The following is a 20,490-nucleotide window of genomic DNA, read 5'->3' on the forward strand; positions in this document are numbered from 1 at the left end:
TCTAAGGCTCTTCAAGTTGATTTAGGGGAAAACTTTTTATTAATTGGAAACTGACAAAGAGAAAAGCAACCGACGCTTTAAGATGACGATAAACCAAGGTCCCGTGTGCAGCACGCACTTGGCACACTGAAAAAGCCGGAACCTATGGGCAAAATTCACCGGTTGACGAGACACACTCCGATAAGTACAGAAATATAATCATATGCAGCGCTTACTGCTTGTGAAGCATCTTGTCTAGCAGACAACGTATTGGTGTTTGTCCGAACGCAGTGACACCTCCTTGAGAAACTGAAACTGAAAAAAATGACGGAATGGATGATTTGTGTTGCATCATCCGAGTCATCAATGCGAGTCATGCTATTACTCAATCTCGCATGTTTCCAGAAGTCTTGGGAAAAAAATTTTACATGCTTTAATCTTTTTTTTTTTTTAAATCAATAAGAGACACGCTACGATAAGAAGGAGAGAAAAGCACAAATAATTAATACCAAGAAATATTGTTTTGTCTAAACTGGTTGAGTGTTTTGGCACGTCTTGTGAGTGTGGCGTGGCGCCACAATCCCATGAACTGCCGGAAGTAAACAAATCTCACAGATCGATCTTTGTTATGGCAGACGAGAGATATGAAAGTGATGAACCCTACGATTCTTTCCTTTATTCTGCCTTTGGAGATGGACTTGCTGTTGCTGTAGAACGGTGTCCGCTGTGTTTACGATCGAGGCGTCCTTTTCACTGCAAAGAGTGTGTCAAGTCAGGCAATTTTTCAAGAAGTACTGATGAATCGGAAAGGTACAGTCGAGTTTTCAACAGTGACGTTGACCCATGACCTCTTTCGCCATGAAAAAAAATTCTTGTGTTTTGACAGTTCCATCATTCGATTTTTTAATGTGTTAATGTTCTGTTTTTTTATTTCAGATACTGTGATCTTCAGAAGAGATTAGATTTAGCCTCAGAGGAACGAGTTCATTTGGTGAAAAGGTAGGTCAAATCTGTCAACTGAACAGCTGATCTGTGTCGCAAATGTACTATTTATAATCTCTTTGTCATCGTTGTTGTCATCTGCCACGGATTTTATGATTGTTTAGGTTTCCATGGAATCAGAAGCGCATTTTTAACATAATAAAATGCACATAAAACATTCCCTTCAAGCCAGAAGAATCCATGTCCGGATTTTGTTAATGTTACATCCTGCTCAAATGTTTAAGGATCTATATGATTGGTACCAAACTGCTTCAACTAACCTGGCATACATCCTAAAAAATGAGATGTGCCTGGGTTCTTGATGAAAACAGTAGTGGTCCAGATGTGATGTTATTCGTTGTTATGGCTGCTCTTATGAATAAAACACAGCTGTATCATGATTAGTAACAGAACATAGCTGACTATTAAATAGATGTAAAAGGATTTTAATATTTCCTAACATTGGCTGCTGAACACCAGAAGTAGAAAAGAAATGAACTAAAAACTCCAGTACCAACACAGTCTGCTCCAGCAGTTCAGATCATGTGCTGTCAGCTATATATGTCTGGGACTTTTCAGCCAAACCAGACCAAGCAGACTTGTGGAAACTTGTGCAGCTGGCTTATCAGGGAGGGACCACTGACTAGATGAGTCCTCAAATAACAAAATGGTCATCACTTGCTTTGGTTGCAATCATATACTGTACCTCAGTACGGAGGACCCAGAATGAAACTGATAATCCATTTGAGTGTTATTTCAGTTTTATTATGTCCCTCTTTTTAAATTCCATTGAATAAAGTTTTCATCTAAATGAGCTGTGAAAGCTTTTTCTTTCACATTCAGGTCTTTTCTTTCGTTTGTCAGCTTTAGTTCATTGCTTTGGTTGAAAAGACGATGGATTTGGTGATTGTGTTAGTATATGATTATATATATATATATTTAAATCAATCTGTCTGAATAGCAAGAACAGGAAATATATGAATAGCAAGAACAGGAAATATATCTACTGCTTTAGAATATTAATTATTATAGATATAATGTCTTTTCAGTGTACTGGTGGCCTGTATGTAACATCCAGTGCTCCACTTAGGAAGTTAGAGAATCTGTGTGCACAGGTTCGAATCCCACCCTTCCCAGTATTTTCTTCTCCTCCAGGCTCCACTAGGTGTTGAGAAGTGTTCTAGATGCAAGTCATTCAGATGAGACGATAAACTGAGGTCCTGTGTGTAGGATGGACTTAGCACATGTAAAAGAACCCACGGCAACAAAAGGGTTGTCCCTGGCAATTTCCTGTATAAAAAAACCACTTTGGTAGGAAAAGGAATGCACATGCACTTGCTGGCAGAAAAAAAAAAGAAGAGAAGGGGGAGGGGGGGGGGGGGGCACTGCACTTAGTGCACTGTGATGACATGCTCTCCCTGAGGAAATCAGCCTGAATTTCACAGAGAGAAATCTCTTGTGGCAAATGTAATACATTGCACACAATACAATGCATTACAATTAGCTGTTTAGATCAGGTGTGTCAGAAACATGTGAAAACACACAGAAACCCTGGAGACAGTACAATTATGTAGGATCTTTTGTCACTCACTGACATCACTGACAACTGACATGCAAATTTCCAGATTGAGAATCACATAACTGCCACAGTGTCAGTGAGCTTACTTAAAAAAAAATGCAAAGCATGAAACTTCACTGTTCACACAAAATCATGCAAGACATCACAGACTTAAACTAAACGATGATGAAACAGAAGCACTTCTCATTCATTTAAACTAAAGCGCTCATTTCCTGACTTGCCTAAGCCTTCATCTATCCTGGTAGAAACCTCAGACATACCTTTCTCACCATCTGCACACAATGTAGTGTACATGCTTTTAGATGACATGACACAACATACACATCAACTACATTTGTAGGTCAGCGACTGGAGCACTCCATCAAATCAGCTCCATTCACCAATATTTAACCACAGAAACCACAAAGACTTTGGTTTGTTCTTTTGTTCTATCTGGATTCGATAATGGAAATGCTCTTCTTTCTGGTTGCCCCAAACAGTGTTGACAAGCTTCAAAAGGTTATCTGCAGCCAACTCAGCTCAAAGGCTAAGAAATGTCAACACATCATTCCCCCACTCCCATCCCTTCTCTGGCTCCCCATTCAAGCACAAACACAATACAAACTCTCAGTCCTTTATGGCAGTTTTTTCACTGATTCTTGTCCTGTATCTTTCGGATCTACTTTCTGTGTGTTCACCATCCAGACAACTCTGTTCTTCAAATGGTATGCGCAAACTGACACTATTACAAAGATTCACACAAAAGCTTTCTGTGGATGTTTCTTTTCTTTTGTTGCACCCAAACAGTGGAATTCACTACCCGCACACCTCCCCAACATCTGCATTCAAGAAAGCACTCAGTCACATTACATATCTTTTCAAACTGTATTTTTCTCAGTAAAACTTATCCAGCTGTTTATGCTTACAAGATCTGATCGCTGGATGTGCTATTTGTGTTGATTTGTATGCATTTGTGATGATTTTGGTGTGGTTTTTGTGATGTTTGGTTCCTTGGTGTATATTTTGACTGTGGTGGATGTGATGTGTTTTACTTTGCTGTGTTTTGGGCCTGTGTGATTTGAGACTGAATGTGATAGTGCCTGTGTGATTTGCATATTATTTCATTTAATCTTTATTTCTTTTCTTTTCTTTTTTATATTTTTTTTATACAGAATACAACAGAGTGTAGCTGCAAAAGAGGAAAGAGCATCAAAGGTAAGTGCACAATGATGAAGTCAAAGATTATGATATTGATGATATGATAATAATGATGTTTTTTTTCTGTTTTTTTTTTAATTGCTCAAATTATAGATAATTTTCAACAAGCAAGTGAGCAACAATGAGCTCTTGTGTTTGTGTTAAGATCTTTTGTCATATGATAATACAGTATTATATTTTATAATACTTAATAGGGATGTTTTGTGCAATAAAACTGATCACAAACTGTGACAGTATGAAGACAAAATGTATTAATGTTCTGAACACACAAAGACTTGTTAATGTTCTGAACACACAAAGACTAGAACATTCAATATTGTTCTTGTTATTGTTTTTAGAGACAGTTATTGTTATTTAACATTCTGAACCTTGCAAATGCACAAGCATGTATTTCTGGCAGAACTCTAAAAATAATTTTCAAAAGAAAACCTATCCTTAAAATTATACAGTTTGTAATTTGACTATCGTTTTCCCATCTAAGTCAGAGAACAAGTTTTTAATATATTAGTCTTTTAAACACTGATTTACCTTAATCTTGAACGAAGCATGTGAAATGGAGGGATAAGCTTGCTGAATCCACAAACCAATCAAACCAATATTATTCAGAGTAGTGTTGATGAAGCATAGCAGTAGCACTTATTGATTTATTTTCTTCATGCAACTGATGTGAAAAAACAACAATACACAATGTGAGAATTAAATAGTTTGTTCTGGTTTGTATCATTAGCAAGTTTAAACCAAAAATGCAACATTCTATTTCTGCTTACAAGTATAAAAAAAAAAATTCTAAAGGTTATTGACATACTTTTCCATATACCATACAATGTGTTAAATAATTTTGTTTCAAAATAATATTATATAAATGCAGTTGTAACTTTGATGCCAGCTTAGACATATAATATTAGGGCACCATACTTCACACCCACATGATGATATTGATGCGATCATTTAAAAAAAAAAAAATTATGAAATATGTATTCAGTATCATGTGAAGTTCATCCCTATAATTTCCTTTGTTATTTAATTAACAAAATCTGTGGTAGTTTTATATGTTTTAATATGGCTAGATTGAAGTGTTTTTTTTCCTTCGTTTACCCACCACTCCACCACTTCTCCTCCATACTGTAATTTTCTCCCATTGCTGTTTGTTGACACCAGATAAACCCAATATTGTGTGGATGTTTTAATTATCACTATTATTATTTAGTATTAACAGTGGATGATATTCTTACAACCACAATTGATTTGTGTAGAATACACAGCACAGAACTGCTCTGGATGACCCGTGACTTAATACTACTGGTGGACTAATATTTTTCGTGGACTTTTGTCAGTTTCTTTTAGGTGTTTCAGCTCCTTTTGATATCAGCCGCCATGACAAAAAATGAACTCATAAAGCATCAGTCACTGAGTCCGTGTCAGGACTCTAGCTAGACATACTTATGATTGATTGTTTCAGTTAACTTAATACTGTTGATAGAGTGCATCATTGATGACAAACCCTTATAGCTCTTGATAGCTAAGGTTATTTATCACAAGGTCAGTACTGTACCAAATAAATAAATAAATATCAAATAAACAGTACCAATAACCCATTAGCTGCTGATTGTTTGTGAAATTACATCAGTGTGGGATGGATCTAATGTGCAGTGCCTACTTTTTTGTGTATGTTAAAGTGGCGTAATTGATTGTGTTAAACAGAAATCTGATATTGACACATGTATATATATCAACATATTCTAATGGAAATGCAGTTGTCCAGTAATTGCATAATCCCCTTTGCACCTTTCTCATTTTCTGATTTTGTTCAGAATTGTTTTTAAGTAATATCCAACACTCCTCTGTTCTAAATATTTTTTGAGATATGTAATGTAGATATTATATATATGTGTGTGTGTGTGTGTGTGTAGTTTGGTTGGGTTGAGTAAAAGAAATCAAAGCAATTACTACATTGATTTGCTTTTATCAGAACCATACATGATCAATGTTTCAGCGAGATGAAATAAAAGAACTGAAGGAAAAAATCTCCCTGTTGCAACATTCCATCAAGGAAGCTCGGAAAAGAAAGGCAGAAGGTGAGTACCTTATTTGCTAACAATGGTTATAATATTCTCTTATTTTATAGCTTTATTTGTGGTCATTTCACTCAAAATGCAACTCTGCTCAGATAAATAGTCATACCATCATTTGCATCACTTTGACTATGGACACTTTTTTCATGTCAAGCATCTGATCAAATTCAGATCTTTTTTCTGAAATGTTCCAGTTGATTATTTGGCAAATCAGTTATTGTGTATGTGTATATAATCATTATGATAAAGAAGAGCACCCCAGAATAGAAATTAGTAAAGTATATTGTACAAGCAGAATAGTCGGTGTTGCTTGTAGGCAGTGTCTGTGGTCTGTTTACAGTTCATTTCTTTCTTGGGTCAACCACCATTTTATTTTGTATATAAATTACACTATCGACTAAACACGGAAATAATCAAACCAATACTTGGCACTCCATAATAACTTTGTCATAGTAATCAATAGCATTTATGGAATAAATACAACTTTTTATTTACGGATTTTGGACTTGTTAAAAAAAAAAAAAGTGAAAGTTTGTGAAGACAGAAGTCTACTTTTTTTTTTTTTTTTTTTTTTTTTTTTACTTTCATTTGTTGGGGGTGTGGGAGGGAGGAGGATACAGTGCATTCTTGATTCAATTTTTGTTTCTCTGTCCATATGTGTCCTGTTGGGAGACAGCAATAAAATAAAAATGGAGGGAGAATTTTGCTGTTCTTTATTATTGTTTGTTTTTGTTCCATTTTTCTCCTTATGATGGCCACATCTGTGTTGTTGTACCCAGGTGAGAAATACCGCTCAGAGCTGTCCAGAGTCAACCGGCACAATGCTGACAAGCTGCAAAGGTCCCACGCCTCTGTGCCCAAGATGCGGGCCACGTACGATGGCAACTTGAAAAAGATGCGCCTCAGGGCCCAGGATCTGGAAGAGCGGAACGCCATGCTGAGGGATGAGCGGCACCGAGTGATTGACGACCTGGTCACATTCATCTTTCCCGTGGTGGAGCTCACTGCTGAAGGGGCCAGCAGTTCCAGTCTCAGCCTGTGAGTTGTTTTCTGTCTGCATTCGTGGGATGCACAGCTCCCACGTTCAGTTGTGTGTTGTACGGGTGGGATTTTTTCATGTGGAACCATTTTAATCCTGTTGTTTAAAACTCCTTGAGCGCCATACAACATATCATGAACATGCATAGTGATGTCACTGATGATGTCACCAGGAGGGAAATAACTCTGGAAGGCTGGAAATTCACAGAGTTATTCTAGAGTAGTATATCTCCAGAACATTTTCTCAGTTTTAGGCTGATTGTTTTGGATATTGTTCTATGACTTGGAGGTTATCGGCTGTAGTTGCTCTCTTTTTCTCTGCATTGGCGGATAGTAGTTTGCACAGGACAGGAATGTCAGACCCCTGCCGGTGTCTGCACTAGTTTGTGTCACGGTAAGTATGTTATTTAAACGTAATTTTAGATAGAAAATTTCCTTTCTACTTTTTTGGGGGGTTTGTATGTGGTGTATATTCATCTTGGTATTACCTGCTAAACGCTGACATGGATCATGGGATCGTTCAGTTTAACATGCATCGCTGATCTTTCTCTGCGTGAGAGAACACATGAAGAGGGTTAAGGCTCAGCACATCTGCACATAAGATGAGATTTGAAATAGGAAGGATCTCCACCCTTAACCCCACCAAGTGCCTGTTTCAGAATCAAAACCCAGGACCCTTGGGCTGAAAGTTCAGTGCTCTAACCATTTGGCTGTTGCACCCATTCATGTATTATACTTTTTGAAAAGATGCAAGCTTTTTTTTTTCCCCTTTATTGACTCACTTGTGTAAACAAAGTGAGTCTGTGTTTTAACCCAGTGTTCGGTTGTCTGTGTGTGTGTGTGTGTGTGTGTCCGTGGTAAACTTTAACATTGACATTTTCTCTGCAAATACTTTGTCAGTTGACACCAAATTAGGCATAAAAATAGGAAAAATTCAGTTCTTTCCAGTCCTCTTGTTTAAAACAATATTCCACCTCTTTTTTCCCCCTTTATTGACTCACTTGTGTAAACAAAGTGAGTGTGTTTTAACCCGGTGTTCGGTTGTCTGTGTGTGTGTGTGTGTGTGTGTGTCCGTGATAAACTTTAACATTGACATTTTTTCTGCAAATACTTTGTCAGTTGACACCAAATTAGGCATAAAAATAGGAAAAATTCAGTTCTTTCGAGTCATCTTGTTTAAAACAATATTGCACCTCTGGGATGGGCATAAAAAAATAAAAAAATGAAGCCTAATTATATGCAAACTGAATTTACTGTTATATTTATATTTTTTGTATTCTCTAAACTTGGCACTTTGATCTGATATTCTGACCCAACAACAAGAGCAGTCATTATTATCATTTTTTGTTCAAACAGGAACTTCTTTTGCTAAGCATGGAATTTTTATTTATTTTGCAAACGTTTTGGTGCAGATAGTAAAAAAAGGGAAATTACTCTGTAATTAATGCTAGGGGACTTAATTTATCACAAGTGAGTCTTGAAGGCCTTGCCTCTCTTGTTCTGTTTGTGCTGCCCCTTGCTACCAGTACTGAACCTGAACCCCCCATGTACAGCCAGACTCAGGCTCATTCTGTTGCTGAGTGCCTGTAGTCTGCAGGGAACTGTCAGTGTTAGGTCACTATCAGGCCACACACCTTGCATTGCATATTTGGTGAGTCAGTTTGAAGGCGTTAATCCGTGCCTGTTGTTGTCCAGCATGCACTGGACACTAACTATTCAGTTTTCATTGAAACTGCCATGCACTCTGTATTTTTATAGTCTTGTGAAATATTTTGTTACAACACAATCAGAAGTTCCATCTTTTACGCATGCTGTTGTTTCTTTCCCTCTCTCAAGACTGGTGACTTTCCCTGTGATGAAAAATGAAAGTTATAAGATGGTGTGTTGTTATATTTCAGCTATTCGTGATGGAGACACTGGTAGTGTTGCAAGGACAAAAAAGTCTTGATACCACTTTAAGTTGTAAATTATTAATACACCTTCAAATTGTGATTATGTGTATGCGAATCAGAATGACTGTTGTGTTTTGTGTGTGTATTTTTACTCCTTGGGATTTTCACCCCCATTCTCAAGATGTTGAGCATTGGTCTGGATGCTAGTCTTTTGGATAAGACAATAAACTAAGGTCCCATATGTAGCATGCATTTAGCACATATAAAAGAACCCACAGCAACAAATGAACAAATGGATTGTCACTGACAAAATTCTGTAGAAAAATTCACTTTGATAGCAAAACAGATAAACTTGCAAGCAGAAAAATATTTTTTGAAATACAGGTACTCTCTCTGAGGAAAGCAGCCTGAATTTCACACAGTGAAATCTGTTGTGACAAAAGGTAATGCAAGACAATACAGTATAATGTAGTACAATTCAATTTAACTCAATACAAATCAATACAAAATTACAACATATGCATATAAACGAGAAAGAGACAGATGTGTACTTCTGTTTGTCGTGTCTGTTCTGTTCATCTTTGTGCATTGATTGTATTGACCCTTTTAGCTCTGTGGTGATGTGCTGAAATCCCTTGCGTGTACATTGGGATCATCTGATTGAATGCACTGTCAGTGGTACTTTTACCATCTGTCACCCCTGGCTAAAAACAGCATTGATTTACACCAATGATATCCACACAGACACACACACACACACACACACACACACACACACACACACACACACACACACACTGGCTCTTCTACACCCATATACACGAGTGCACACAGTGATATATAGACACTCATTCTCTCTCTCTCTCTCTCCCTCTCTCTCTCTCTCACACACACACACACACACACACACACCAACCACCTCCTCCCAACTTGTACCCTTCACATGCACAAAGTGACAAGTGTACACACACACACACACACCCCTACCCTTCACATGCACAAAATGACGTGCCCACAAACGCACACGCTCGCATGCATGCGCACACACACAACTTCTACCCTTCACATGTACAAAGTGATGCGTGCGCACAAACACAGAGTGACAGACACACACATGTACACACACACACACACATACACACACACATACACACACACACACACACACACACACACACACACACACTCCTCCTCCTCGCCCCAACTCCAGCCCTTCAGATGCACAAAGTGACGCATGTACACACACACACACACACACACACACACACACACACACACACACACACTCCACCTCCTCATCCCATGCACAAACTGATGCACACACATACACACACACATTTACACCACACACACTCACTCACATCTCTGTCACCCCTAACACACACACACACACACACACGCCCACCCTGTCACCCCCAACACATGCACATACACACACACTCAGCCTCCTCCCAACTCCTACCCTTCCCAAGCACAAGGTCACACACACACACACACACACACACACACACACACCACACACACACACACATCACACTGTATGTAATCACCTGTGGACAGGGAAGCCTCCAGTCTGCTGATGAGCACAGCACGGGCCCTGTCAGAGGCAAGTCAGCTGACCTACATGAGTGGCCGCTGGGTGCACACTGATCGCTATGGCAACACCCTTATCAAGATTGTCGAGTCTGTCCTGCCTGGTAACGGGGACTACTCCGCCGGGGTGACCAGTGGTGAGTCACTGGTGGTGTGAGAGATGTGTGGGGGGTAGGGGGAGGGGAGGGAAGGTGGGTTGGGTGGAGATGGGGGTCATGGGATATTTGTGTGTGTACTTGTGATGTTATGAAATAAGTTACAGGGAATTTGGCTGTTCAAAGAATTATGAGGTACTTGGTAAATAGAAGGAAAAATAAGATGGTTGCTGTTTTCAGATATATATAATATAATATATATATAATGATCGTAAGCACTGTGTTCTTTAGAATTTATCATTCTGACTTATACACATGCTTTTGAATGGCACTTACACACACACACACACACACACACACACACACACACACACACACACACTTGCACATACTCGCGCGCACACAAACACACATGTACTCACATGCAAATGAACATACACATATGCACGTGCACACTCACATGCACATGCACATGAACGTACACACACACACACACACATACACACACATTGTTTTGATGTATCGTTGTATTTAAGAATCAGACTAAACCATTGACAGTGACCATTGAAACAGGTTGTTTATCATAGATGTTGCAAATCCATCTTGACATATACAGCCTGCCCTTTCGATGTATTTCATCAGCACATCTTCTCCCCCCCTCCCCCTTCCCCCCTTAGCCCTCATCCCCACCCTCATGCTCACTTTTGTCACCTTCATGTTTGTTTTTATCCACTTTCATTCCTCATGGTAGCACATTGTGGGGCATGTTTATAGAATCAGTTGATGACATTTTGACAGCATCATTGCCATTGTTTTGGCAGGCAACTAAATTATAATGTGCTTATCAACAGCAAGAGTTGTCAGTTGTAATGTCATTTTCCAAAGTTAAGGAGTGCAGTACGTATTGCTGGAGAACTAATTATGTAAGTCATTGTTGTAGATTGTTGCAGTTTTAGTTGTTTGTGTGAAATCTATTCAGTGTGGTGAGAGGGGTGGGGGGGTGCAGTGAAGAGACAGGCTTGTGTCCTGAAAGAACAAGTTGAACTACATATTGTTTTTATCCATCTTTCAACAAGAATTTGGGGAGTAAACACACATATTTGCAAACACACACACACATATGCACACATGATTTTGCACACACTCAGTAACATGATTGATTTTTTGTTTTTCTTTTGAGCTTACTGAAAACTGGAAGTTTTGCTTCTGAAAAAAGAAAAATTAATGAGAGCAGGTTTACATAAAGCAACAAAACAAAGCCTAGCAGGGCTCCAGTGGCTTGAAATATGGACTGTGAGTTTGACCATACAGCTTTATGTTTAAAGTGGTGAACTGAAGCACTCGTGTCTGTCAACATTGTAAGCGTAGATAGCTGTGCACTTACATCTGTGCTCATCTGTCAGCAGTGATGTTTTTGTCGGCCATCAGTCTGTCAAGAACTGTCAGTGATGCCACCAGGTGCAGACTGTTAAACTCTTGTTGATGGTGAATTTAAAAAACCCACTTCTGTTGGATCTGTGCAGCACTTTATAATATATTGATGTTATTAGTAGCTTATGATTTTTCAGATTTATAAAGTTACATTTAGAGGCGCTGTGGCAGCATCATTTAGGCGTTGGTCGTCGTATCCAGTGTTTATCACCGATCTGAGTTCAAGGCCCTGTTTCAACATCGGTGTTTTCTCCTTGGGGAAGGCACTTTATGCTGATTTTCCTCACTCCACCCAGTTGGGAATGAATGAATACCTGACCAGTTTGGGAAGGTTAAAATGGCAAAAGGAGAGGATGAGGCACCCCACCAAGCCCCAGACACACTGGATATGAATTCACTGCCCAAACTGCCATAAATAGTCATTTTTTGCTTTTACATAAAACATGAAAAAAAGAATACATCTGCAGCAGCCAGATTACTCTCAAAGGCGGTGATGCTTGTTTTTGGGTTTGGTTTTTTTTTTTTTGTTTGTTTTTTTTGTTGTTTTTTTACTTCTCTATGTGTTTCAGAGCGTCAAGAACTTGCCAGCCTGGCAGATGACAACCAGCGTTACACAGCCAGCAACCCAACGTACGCTGTCGTCTCTGGGTTGTGTCACACCACACAGCTACTGCAGATCCTCTCCGCCGTCCTCATGGTCAGTCTGCCCAGGAAGATCTCGTACAGGTCAGTTCTTCGGCGGTCACCACGTCAGTCCTCTTACTTCATGTGTTGAGGCTGGTAGATGTCATCATTGTCCGTATAAAGTGCAGAATTGTAACTGTAGTATGGTATGATTGGAGAGGGATTTCATTTCATTATGGAATTCCTGAAATTTGCATATCTTCGAAATAAGTTCATGGAATGGCCGAAATTTGCGTATCTTCAAAATGAGTTCATTCTAAAGAAATATTTGAATTCAAAATCAGTTTTTGATTTTTGCAATTTGTTTAAAGTAGGGAAGAAAGTTTGTTTGAAAATTGGGAAATTCATCAAAATGGTAATGATTAGAAGATGACATAATCATTTGTCTATCTGTTTTTATCACCTATTTGACATGTCTGAATTTTGTTGTTTATGCTTTAATTATGGTGTTCATAACAATGATGCTAATTTAATCCCTTCATGCCACAAGTGTCAAAGGAATTCATGTTCTTGATTCATATGACAGTCTCTTTGTACAACCACAGGATTTGCTTGGTCTCTCTATTGCTGTGGTGGTTGTTTCCATTGTTGTCAGAAATCCTCCATGCCTGAGCAGTGTCACAGGGTGACTGGATATTAGAATCTTTTAATCATGTTTTAAGTTGTGCATCCATGCATCTCATTTATATATCTGATTGCATTTCAAATTTGGTACATTGACCAGTGGCAGTATCTTCTAGATTTTAGGCCAGTTGGTTTATCTGTTTCTTAAAGTATTAAAGGAATAGGTAATTTTCAATTACAGCTGACAAAAAGTTAAGACAGTCAGAGTGATGTATTTTCCATTGCTCAGAGGACATGTGTATTGATGCTGGGTCAAATGTTCCGAGTTGAAACCTTGACATTAAGGAGGTTGCCAGATTGAACCTGGACATGGGCAAAGATTTTTTTTTTCATAATATAAATGTGAATAGGTTTATTATTTTTGTGGAAGGATTTCCATATTGACACTCTGGATTTTTTTTCATATAATATTATTGGCATTCCGTTTTTGGTTGTTTTTTTTTTGTTTTTTTTGGTTTTTTTCAATAATTCTGCCTATTTTCGTTTTTCCTTTATTTCACTTTGTTTCCATATTAACCCTTTGAGCTCTGAGTTCCTGAGCAATTTTAACCCTTCTGCCTGAGCTCCTGAGCCAAAATTTGCAAATAATTGGTATTAAACCCTTTGAGCCCTGACCACCACTTTACCGGTGGCAGAGAAAAATGACATAATGCCCAGCCATCGGTTGAGTGGTGCGTAAACACTTGAAGCGTGCAGAGTCTCAACTTGGCCCATCAGGGCAGAAATCAGGGACAAAACGTGCGAGAAAACAACTGTACACAACGCAGCAAGTAATTGATATGCTTGATGATTTATCGGAAGTAGAGTATGACAATGATTACTCTGATAGTGAGGTGGAATTCGAATCAGATGATTTTGCTACAGATAGTGATGTTGAAAATGAATCTGAGCATGCAGAATCAGTTGATCAAAGGAGGCGTGTCAGGTTGAGACTCTGCACGCTTCATGGTAGAAATTGATCTTTTTTATCCAAAGCACATGCACAAAACACAGGGAAAAGGCACGGCAATGTTGGTACTACATTTGCTGACGTCAGAATATTATGGTTTTTCTGATTGGCTCTTCAATATAAGTCAACCAATAGCAAAACACAACACAAGTGTTTATGCACCGCTCATCCAGTGGCCAGGCATTATGCCACCCCTCCCCACCACCGGTAAAGCAGTGGTCAGGGCTCAAAAGGTTAAGACATGCACATTGATTTCAGCAAACATTTTTTGTGTGAACAAAAAAATCAGTCCAGTCACTCTCACCCATGAAAAACTGAAACAATAATAAAAGAAATATATTTAAAAAAATTTAAGTTTTTTTTTTTTTTTTTTTAAATCAATCATGGTGATTGGAATTGCTCTGCTCGGCTCGTGCAGCACGTTTGGCTGCAACGACTTCAGCGAGAAACAGCTGCAGCAGGCGGTCAGTCGGCTGAACCACAACATGCTACACCTGTGCTTCTCCCAGGGGGTGGACACCAGCCAGATCACCGCCCGCCACACCATGCACAACCTGCTGCTGCTGCTGCAGGCCGATCGCCTGGGCAGGTGAGTGAGGGGCGCAGACCACACCTCCATTTTTTTTTAGTGCCGGCAGTCCACATGAAACCATTGACGTTAGGTCGCCAGGAGGCCACACACCAGAGGAGACCCTGCACTGCTGCTGAGTCACTTCAGTGGTGTTCGGTAGTGCCTGTTCTGGTTTACTATACTTTGGACACCACCTACTACGCCCCCTAATGACAATAATAATGGCTTAGTCACGGAGCCAGACTGAGTGAGCGTCTCCCCAAGAGTGACCAGGACCCTCTAACGGTAGTTCCCCATGAATCCACCAACACTAAAGACCTTGACAAGACACACCCCAAATACAGAAGTGGAGGGGTATCGAAACTGAGGTCACCATGAGAGCAGGGCATGAGAGGCCACTTTTTTTTCTTCTTTATTTTTTAATATTTTGTTCTTTCTTTTGTTTTTTTATGCTCAATTATTGTCTGCCTGGGGTACCATTCAGAGAATGGCCCAGAGCAGACAAGAGTGGCAGAACTTCATTGCTGCCCGACCTGCCACTGGGCAGCATGGGCAGTAAGCAAAGTAGTTCAGTTATTACAGAGTGTAAGGAAGAGAAACACATTTAGCAAATGATAGAAAGCAGGCTAACAATAGAAGGGGGGAAAAAGCAAGAAAAAGCAAACAAAACGGACAGCTGTTTAACAGACAGCACTTTTGCATTATAAACTGGTCCCAGCATAAAGTGGATGTACTTGTATGTGAAAATATATTCATATTATGTGGTAAATGTCAACTTTGATAATGTTGTGGACATGTACATCATCATTATCATCATCATCTTCTGCATTCATGAGATGCAACTCCCATGTTCTTTTATATGTACTGGCAGGCTGTTATCTGTATGACCATTTTTATCCCATCAGTCAGGCAACCATACTCTAGTTTTCATGGGTGTGCATGCTGGGGATGTTCTTGTTTCCATGACCCAACATATGCTGACATGGATTACAAGGTCCTTGACTTTTAAGGTGTCTATAATATAGTCACCAGCATATGTATACGCACAAGGGGGTTCAGGCTCTAACAGGTCTGAACATCTATTGATGTGAGACTGGAGAAATCTCCACCCTTGACCCACCAGTCGCGCTTCTGGAATTGTTAACCCAGGACCCACAGATTGAAAGTCGGTCACTTTAACCACTCAGCTTTTGCGTCCATAGAAACCAGATGGGAAGCAGGCTGAGAGGGTTGGATAGTCATATAACTTCCTTCCAAAACAAAACGAGGGCACACTGCTCTAATTTTGCTTAGCGTTTTCCATCAGCTGGTGTGTGATGGCCAGCAATCTGTAACACTTATTTGCTGAAGTCATGTACTATTCTTTAGTAGGAAAAAAAATACATCCTCCACCCCACATATCACAACCAGCTTTCGTTGTTTATTTTTGTTGTTATGTGTTTTTATGGCATGTTGCCTTAAAATGGTGCATTTTATTTGATCATCATAAACTTTAGCTATTTTAGGTATTGTGATTATGATGAGTGTTGTGTATGATTTTTGTGCATGTCTTGTATCATAAATTAGTGTTTGGCTGTCTATCTGTGCAGGGTTATGCATGTAAGATTTCATTTTAGTGGTTGAATGCATGCTTCATAATGTTGGTTTTTACATTGCACAGGGCAGTTGAGTCTGTTTTACAAGGAAAGGTGCTAAATGAATTAAACTTTTATTATCATTTACTATCTGCAAAGGTTTGCAAATTTTCCAAAGATGTAACATTTACTCTCCACCAGCTCAGCCCAGAAACAGTACTAACAACAACAAAAAACCCACCATATGTTGCGATAACAGGAGTCTGCCTTACAAAGAGCAGCCTCAGATGGTGGAGGTGGTGAACGACGGCTGTGAGAGCGAGGAGGACGTGGACAAAGACGAGCTGGAAGCCCCTCAAGAATGGGACTTTGTCAGCCGCGGGGACATTCCTGAGATGCCCATCCCCATGCATGAGAGCGCCTCCTGGACCTACAGCCCTGCGGCCTACGCCGGACAGGTCCTGGCCGGGACCCAGTCCACTGCCAGTGACCTCATCACCTCCGCAGCTGCGTCGGTGACCTCACTGTGGAGGACGGCCACTGGGGGTCGGCGCCCGAGTGATGGGAACAGTTGATGTGAGGCCTTGACTGTATGGACCTAGCAGGGTTGTTTGGTTGGTTGGTTGGGGTTTTTTGGTTTCTTTCTTGTGTATGTTGACTTCTCTTCAGAGTCTTTTAGGGGTTTTGTTCATGTTTTCTTTTGTGTGTGTGTGTGTATTTTGAATCTTGACATTTTCTTTTCTCTTTGTATGTTATATGATGTTGGAATGGGGTATGTACCTTTGTATGATTTTGTTTTTCCCGAGATGATTGTCTCTTCTGGGTTTTTTTGTTGTTGTTGTTGTTCTTTTCCTACTTTGGAATCTGCGTTTATTCATTCCTTTGCATTGCTATGTTTATGAAATGTGTGAGTATTGAAAGCATAGTGAGGTAAGATGTTAAGTTAGTATGACATGCAGGGTCTTGGGATTTGACTGGGTTTTCATCATTCATGAGGTGTACTTGCTGTGACACACGTTGATCAACTCCATCAACTCAAAATTTTGCCATAAATACACGTTATCCCTTCACACTATTTTCTTTGTCAGCCCTCTTTCTAATCTATTCTGCCCATGGAAAGAATCAATTTGCTGAAAATATGTTGATGTTTCAGAGTTTGCAACATTCAGAATCAGTTAGAGAAAACCAGAACATTAGTTGATGTTTTCAGGTGCCCACAGAAATTTGGTGAGTGATTTCAAAGTAGACATGCCAAAAATACTCATCAGAAGTTCCAGTTGAAAGAATCAATGGGGAATGCTCAATGTAGGATGAGAACTGAGGTACAGAGGTCAATCACAAGTGGATAAGAAGGTTGGAGAGTTTGAAGACCCACTTTTGTCTGATTTTCAAGGAGATTCTCCTGTTATTTTGTAGCGAGAATTGCATGCGCATGTCATTTCCTGTTTTTTCTAGATCACCGAAAGGCTAAAATATCATAGTGGAAATTGCTGTCCTGACAAAAGGGTTTTGAACAATTTTGTGACTATTTTTTGCAAATTTACAAGATATATTTGGCTTTATTATTACACCAATTATTTTGAGTGTGTTTCTTGTCACATCTCTGCCATTACATATTCGAACTGATCTGTATATAAACTCTGCCGGAAAGTTGTCCTAACACAGTCAGTGCAAACTCAGAAAAGCCAGTTATGGTGGTGGGCTGTCAATGACATCATTGCTCAGCAAGCAACGAAAGGTCCCCCACTATAGTGGGGCTGAAACTCTCCCCAATAGCAATGTTGTAGGCAGTAACAATAAAAAAAATATATATATATGATAATCAGTCATGTCCGACTATGACCATCAGAACAGCAGAGGAGGCAGCTGCTGTTCCAACTATTTGGGCCAGAATTTGATTATAGTGGAGAGTGTCTTGCCCAAGTTACATCCCCACTCTCTCGGCCAAGAGGGTTTTAGGACAGTCAGTGTTGGGATGGTTCCCAAAGGCCAACTAGCCCGCAAGGTTGCAGCACTAAGAGCCAGTGCAATTTTGCCTCCTAGTTTGAGAGTCATATTTATATATATATATATATATATATATATACATTAATAATAATATTTTATTTTTATATAGCGCTATAATACAAGCGCATAAGCAAGCTCTAAGCGTTTTACAATGCAGTACCTAAAGTGAAACAAGAAAGCATATAAAAAGTAGTAGAAACAAAACAAAATCATTAATATTATAAAAAACACAATGCATAAAACTCACAAAGTAGCATACTATCAATACCACAACTAATACAAGCATAAGCAAGCTCTAAGCGCTTTACAATGCAGTACCTAAAGTGAAACAAGAAAGCATATAAAAAGTAGTAGAAACAAAACAAAATCATTAATATTATAAAAAATCACAATGCATAAAACTCACAAAGTAGCATACTATCAATACCACAACTGTTACACTCCAACACTCACACTAACACCCACTCACAGACACACACTTGATTAAATGGCTGAGATGACAGCAATTTTCACTTAAAATACATACATGTAAACAGGAACATAATTGTAATATGCGTGCCACAGATTTTGTAAAAATTGTAAAATAAAATTTTGGATAAAAAGGTAAAAGGGATAAAAAAAATTATAAATTAGGTCATTCTCCCTTTCGAAACACACCACCACCATTCATCTACCCACTCCCATTCTCTCTACTCTCCTATCACACACACTCACATTGCCATGGGCCTGGGACAACAGCACTGTTTGAGTTATGGCAAGTATTTCTTAAAGAGATAAGTTTTAAGATTTACTTTAAAGGTAGATAGATGAGTTGTTTGTCTGAGAGCAATAGGCAGAGAATTCCAAGTTGTTGGGCCAAAGACAGAAAATGACCTCTTTCCACAGGAGTTCAGGAAGTATCAGGGAACAGTTAGCTGGGAGGAATCAAGAGATCTTAATGTTTTGTTTGGCAAATACGGGTTAACAAGCTCAGAAAGATATGAGGGTGTGGCATCACAATTCAGGCACTGAAAGCACACACACACACACACACACACATATATATATAAACCGCTGTTCCTACTACTTTAAAGTAAATTTTATTTCCTAAAACTATGTTTAATCTAACACACTTTCTGTGACCAATTGGTGCAGACTGCGGCAGGGGTCTCATGACTGCCCTGTGCAAAGCACTGCCCCCGCTTATGAGGAGAAATTGAAAGTAGGTGCAGCAAGTCACCTTCTTTAAGAAATAAGATAAAGAATATTGCCTGTGACCTAAATGGTTTCACTTTATATAATAACCATCTCTTACTTGTAAGAGAGAAAAAAATTATATCCTACGAAATAATGACATAGTACATGGATTTTCCCTGATAATAGTGCATGCCCCAGTAACTTGGATCTGAACTCAGTAAAATTCCTTGGGGGAAATTTTTTTTTAAGATTCAGTGAACATGTGTATACAGACATCATACTAGAGTGGAGGGTTGTTATTTTAGGTTTTTTTTCCTTGGTTAATGCTCAGTGAAGCAGTGGTTTGTGCCTGTTAAGCTTTTACACTATGGTCGTTTTCTTTCTTTACCCAGTATTTTCAGCCTGCTCATTGTCTGTTGATGCATTCAAGTTTTTGTTGTCCAGATTGCTTGTAGTTTTATGTAGATCATTGTATCAAGTAACTACTTCAGTGACACATTTTTTCCTCAATAATCATGATGAAATGGATAATGAGATATTGTTTGGTTTATTCTTCTTGGTTGTTTTTTTTTTTGGGGGGGGGGGGGGGGGCAGTTGTTTGTTTTTTGGTCACCACTTTGTAATATGTATTATCTGCAAATAATTTGGCATTTTGAAAGCAGCTATTTTTGCAGGAGGGAATGCGAGTCATGCCTGTGTGTATGATGTTTGCTCTTTAAAGTTGAATGACTGTTCTCCATTTGCACAACTTTTGATCATTTGCTTGCAAATTTATACAGAGACAATGATAATTGTACAGGATATGATTTTTGTATTTTCATGTCTGTGTGTTCACTGGCATCAGTTGCTGATAGCCTAGGTACCCCACAATGCGATGCCCTCAATGCAATATGTAAATAAAGTGGACAGGAGAGAATGGCAAGGCCAGGTATGCATGTCAGGTGTGTGTACATGGTAGCTGAGAGATCGATAGCATGTGACCCTTGCAGCAGTTGGGGAAAAAAGTGAAAATAATGCGGTTTTGTTGTTGCCAAAGTGTTGGTTGTGT

At 39.2% G+C, this 20,490-nt stretch overlaps 1 protein-coding gene across 1 annotated transcript; it reads left to right on the forward strand.

Annotated features, from left to right (window-relative positions):
* The first annotated feature begins 607 nt into the window (after window positions 1-607).
* LOC143296043 (beclin 1-associated autophagy-related key regulator-like) lies at window positions 608-20,027 on the forward strand. Its single transcript, XM_076607789.1, has 9 exons — window positions 608-789; window positions 916-978; window positions 3,691-3,733; window positions 5,730-5,811; window positions 6,588-6,846; window positions 10,299-10,468; window positions 12,427-12,583; window positions 14,533-14,703; window positions 16,519-20,027. Exons 1-9 carry the CDS (start codon window positions 608-610, stop codon window positions 16,832-16,834), a joined length of 1,443 nt encoding a protein of 480 aa, XP_076463904.1. The 3' UTR covers window positions 16,835-20,027.
* The last annotated feature ends 463 nt before the right edge of the window (window positions 20,028-20,490 follow it).

Source organism: Babylonia areolata, chromosome 21 (assembly GCF_041734735.1).
Source record: "Babylonia areolata isolate BAREFJ2019XMU chromosome 21, ASM4173473v1, whole genome shotgun sequence".
Taxonomy (NCBI): Eukaryota; Metazoa; Mollusca; class Gastropoda; order Neogastropoda; family Buccinidae; genus Babylonia; species Babylonia areolata.

Coding starts and splice junctions, on each gene's coding strand:
- LOC143296043 (XM_076607789.1), top strand. CDS start 608: ATGGCAGACGAGAGATATGAAAGTGATGAACCCTACGATTCTTTCCTT. Junction 3,734..5,729: donor AAGAGGAAAGAGCATCAAAG/GTAAGTGCACAA, acceptor TCAATGTTTCAG/CGAGATGAAATAAAAGAACT. Junction 5,812..6,587: donor TCGGAAAAGAAAGGCAGAAG/GTGAGTACCTTA, acceptor TGTTGTACCCAG/GTGAGAAATACCGCTCAGAG.